General features: G+C 48.0%; 1 protein-coding gene across 2 annotated transcripts in view; it reads right to left on the reverse strand.

The window, feature by feature from the left end:
- SAMD4A (sterile alpha motif domain containing 4A) overlaps window positions 1–3801 on the reverse strand; it is a 208918-nt gene extending 205117 nt beyond the window's left edge. For both annotated transcript variants that reach the window (XM_047079630.1, XM_047079629.1), the window contains exon 1: window positions 3549–3801. In XM_047079630.1, coding sequence (XP_046935586.1) covers window positions 3549–3744 — 196 coding nt within the window. In that variant the 5' untranslated portion in view covers window positions 3745–3801. The remainder of the gene's footprint in view (window positions 1–3548) is intronic.
- Between the last annotated feature and the right edge of the window lie 743 nt (window positions 3802–4544).

Consider the following 4544-nt stretch of genomic DNA (forward strand, 5'->3'; position numbering starts at 1 on the left):
AACATACGCAACTGCCCCACAAAGTATGCACTGTTTTGTGAGTTAGTAAGTTTTTATGGATTCACTTGCACACCTCCATTTATTACACTGTTTCCACTGCAAAACATATTTCAAGTCCAAACGACAAAAGTCATGAATAAATAATGTCACACAACCTATTTTTCTTTAGGAAACTGCACGTAAAGAGAGTAGGTTCCATTTTGCCATTTTTATGTATCAAAGGACCTGTTAGCCCCAGAAACAGTCATCTACAAACTGGGACTGGCCAGAGGTCTCAAGGTTAATCTGGACTGGAGGGCAATAATCTACAACTTGAGGGTTCTGGAAACCAGTCTCTACCTGGGAAGCTGACCATGAGCAGATCCCACTGACTAAATCTAGCGTGAAACACACACACACACACACACACACACACATACACACACACACACACAGTCTCAGGGAATGACTCAACCATTTTTTGTTTGTTTGTTTGTTTTGGATTTCAGATGACCATGAACCTGAGGCAAAGGATAAACCGTGAACCACTAAATTCTCAATAAATGCTAAATTTAAGAGAAGAAAAAGTTAGTATCAAAATACATCCCACGGATCTCAAACAAACCACATTTAATGTGAAAACTTATCTCTATTTAAAGTCAGTCCTGGAGAAAATAGAGCCAAGTTCATACTATGACTAATTACATTTTTTATTACACTGAGATCACGCCCCAGATATGAATTTGGTTCCCATTCACCAAGGTTTAAACTCTCAACACCAGAAAAAATATGTGCTTTTTAATTGATGATTACAAAGAAAAGTAAGTGATACATGATGATTTTGGTATAGGAAACCTCAGCCAGCCAATGAATGAGTCATTCCACACAGCCTAGTTTTCTGAATGGGTAAGAGCTTTACCAACCAAAACAGCCTTGAAGGTTAATTATCTTGACTGTCAATATTTTCAAAGTTTATGGCATATTTTCCTCTCTTCTCAAAGAGTGTATTCAAAAATGTATCCTTTTTGGTAGTTCACTCTCATTCATGGTAAATAGTAATTATTTACTTATTACAGAATAATGCCTGCAGAATCAATTGAGGGTTCCTACCCTAACATTCCCAAACCTTCAGGGCTTCTACTTCCAATTCTTGTGTCTAAAGTTATAATATTTCTCTCTTTCCTGGTTGTCAAGCTGTCAAGGGTCACCTCATTCTAAATGTGCTACCCCTAATACGCCATGGATCCTTTCTCACATTAAAAAAAATTGTTAGGGTTGTTATCTAAAATAAGAATAAGTATATTCTGAGAAAGGGTCTGAAGTATTCTCCCATACTTGATGCCCTCTATTCTGGTTGCTAAGTGGACATTTTTGCCCCACTGGTTCTTGGCTAGGTTCCAGATATGTGAGAGAGCCATATTCCAGGCTTGGATATATGCTATGACCAATCTTGATTCTCTGTATGATCCCCATACTGCAGAAGTAAATTGAACCATCACACGACCTCACTAATGAATTTCTGTCCTGGCCACAGGACAAGTGCAAAGGTTTCAAAGAAAGCAAAATTTCTGGGTTGTAACATTAATTCAGAAACTGGAAAATGGTCCCTATCTTACATAATGGCTCTAGATTTTGTATACCTATGGCACTTAGCAGCAGGAACAGGTAGGTTTCCACAAATAAGTATAGCAAAATAAAATTTTTGAGGAAAAAGATTGCCAAATGACTTTTAAAAACACAGAAGTTCTTTTTTTTTTTTTTTGGTCTATTAAATGATGAGACTTTTAAAATAAGTGATTTCTTTCTACACCACACATTTAATGGCTTCACTTACTGAACTGCTACTATGTGGGGAAAAGTCTCCTTTAACCCAAAGGGCAAGAATGTTGCTCTAACATTTGAGTCACCTGAAGATTCATTATTTTAAACAGTCCCTTCAAGCACTGAAGTCAAGCATTCCACACAAATTACTGTTCTTAAATCCCCTGCAGTCTATAACACACGAAAGTTTACATAACCTTGTTTGTCAAACCCGAGAAAACAATATCAAGCAGGTGAACCAGACTACCCTGCCACATCAAGGACAGAAGTCAAGAGAGCAGATCATCAGTCTTCCTAGTTATGCTCCCACACCCTTAGGAAGGAGCCTGGCCCTTCAGCTATTTATAGATGTGTAACTGAACAGAAGGGGCCCTGCCCCTGCCACCCTTGTAACAGGGGGTGCTGTTTGGGCTCTTGCTGAATCCCACTGGGGCCTGTGTGATCTGTCTCAGTGCGGCCTTCCACACCTGGAGGCACAGGGACCTCTGGGTGCAGCCCTGTCTGGTCAGGAAAAGGGCTGTGAGGATTTCCCGGCTCACTTCCAGCCTCTGATTCTATATATGGAAACAACCCATCCAAGGGTTTTCAGCCTCATGAGCACCACACCAGGGAGGAGGAGTAAGGAGGAGGCCAGCTCTCCTCTTGCTGCCCTGACGGCACACTCACTTTAGTGTCTCCCAGGCCCTGCTGCCCTCAACTGGACCTTGTCATCAAATGGCAGCCCAGACCTCTGCTGAGTCTCGCGGGCTGGAGGCTTTAACACGGAACAGCTGGAAGAGGACCCTGCATTCTTTTCTCTGTGTAAACACTGGGGGCTCTGTTCACCCTCCTGCTGCAGCAGGAACTAAAGAATTTCCCCTATCCAAAATTACAACGGACCTTGCCCCTACCCCCCATCCTCACCCACCTCCCCACCCCAGGATATAATTTCAGTCTGTCACCACCCATGCTAGCAAATAGAAAACTGCTGAACCTTTCCAGTACATTCATTTTCTATACTAGTGGAGAGGTCTGTAAATATGAAACGATTCTGTTATATTCAGTAAAGTTTTCCAACAAAAATATGAAGGACCCTGATTCATGCCTGCTCTCTACCGAAACCCTTTCTGTAAGACCGTTTCTACAAGATCCACATCGACTCGACGAGGTCGTGATAAAGAAGTATAACCTCATAGTATACAAACTGCGAATGTAGCGTCACCTGCATATTAGTCTGAAGACAGAGCTCTGAAACTGGAATATCCATGGGGAAAAATGAATAATAAAATTGAATTTTCATGTATCCTTCATACAGCCTAATCAAAGCTTGGCTCTCTGAAGGGCAGCCCGGGTTTCTTCATGTGTTGCTGAAATCCAGAGAGCCACGTTGCCCAAAAGAAGAAGAAGGAAAAAAAAAAAAAAAAAAAGCCCAGAAAATCCAGACTCTACGTGACCTGACTTACTTATTTCCCAGGAAACTGCATGAGAGAAAAATCAATCATTCATGCTACCGTGGCTACCACACGGAATGGGCTGAAGGAGTTGACAGTGGGCAAAAAACCAAAGCGGCCAGCGGAGGTAAGTGGGCGCAGGGACTGGGGGTGGGGGGGGCAGAGAGGGGTGACATGCCAAAGGCCCCGGCCCGCGCCCTCGGTGTACCCGCTGGGAGGCGGCCGGGGGCGGGGCCCAGGCCCGAGGCTGGGAAGCAGGAGGGGATGGGGGAAGGAGAAAGGGGGGAACAGGAAGGACAGCGGCGGCCGCGCACTTACCGGGGCTGTTGGCCTCGCCTTCGAGGACGTGCAGCTCGGCGCAGTCGGCCAGCGAGTGCTCCAGGCAGAGCTGGAGGAAACGGGCCTGGGTCTGGCTCACGCGCTTAAGCAGAGACAGCAGCGCAACAGTCTGCTCGCACTCGTTCCAGCCCTTAAACCAGCCCGCCAGCACCCCGACCTGGTCGCGAAACATCATGGTTAGGGGGCGGCCCTCGGTCTACGAAGCCCCCTCGGCGCCCCAGCCCGCCCCGCCCGCCCCAAAGTTTGGCGGAGCCGCAGCCCCGCGGCCGCCGGAGACGCGTTCCCGTTCCAAGGTGGCTCCGGTGCCCGGACGCTGCAGGTACTGCCTCGGCTCCTGCCTCTCTCGTCTGGTTTCAGTTATGTTCCGGTGGTTCTGGTTGATTTCCCCAGAGATGATGACAGACAGTAGCACGGAAATGTTTCTTTTTAAAAAAATAACGATTAAAAAAAAATTCCCCACAAGGCACACAAACTGAAAGAATGCTCTTTTCCCCCCCTTTCGCAGCTCCGGGATGGTGATTTCCGGCGTCCCGGGGTCTCTTCCCCGCTGGGCGGCAGCTCGGACCCTTCACACCCGCATTCCCGAGCGGCGATCACCACTGGAAGGAGAGAAAGGCTGCAGTGAGACCTCGGCCAGCGAGGGAGCGCGCCCGGGAAACGAGCGCATCAGAGGGGGCGGGGGGGGGGCGCCCCGCTGGGGGTTTGGTCCCCCCAAATTCCGGCCGCCCCCTCCGCACCCGGATGCGGGAGATGAGCTATTCCCGTTCCGGGAATGGCCAGAAGCCTCCTTCCCAGGTGCGGGAGTAGACCCCACAGCTTCCTGTTGCTGCCTCTGCGAACGGCTGGTGCTCCCTACACACGCCACCCGGGGTGGCCTCGAGGGCTGAGCCTGCAAACGCCAGCACCAGCAACAGATCTTCCTCGCGCGGAAAACTTGCAATGCGGCTGCGAAGGGGCGCGGGGGTGGGGGTGGGG

Source organism: Lynx rufus, unplaced genomic scaffold (assembly GCF_022079265.1).
Source record: "Lynx rufus isolate CCGP_SWC_20201006 ecotype Redwood Valley unplaced genomic scaffold, mLynRuf1.p SCAF_17, whole genome shotgun sequence".
NCBI lineage: Eukaryota > Metazoa > Chordata > Mammalia > Carnivora > Felidae > Lynx > Lynx rufus.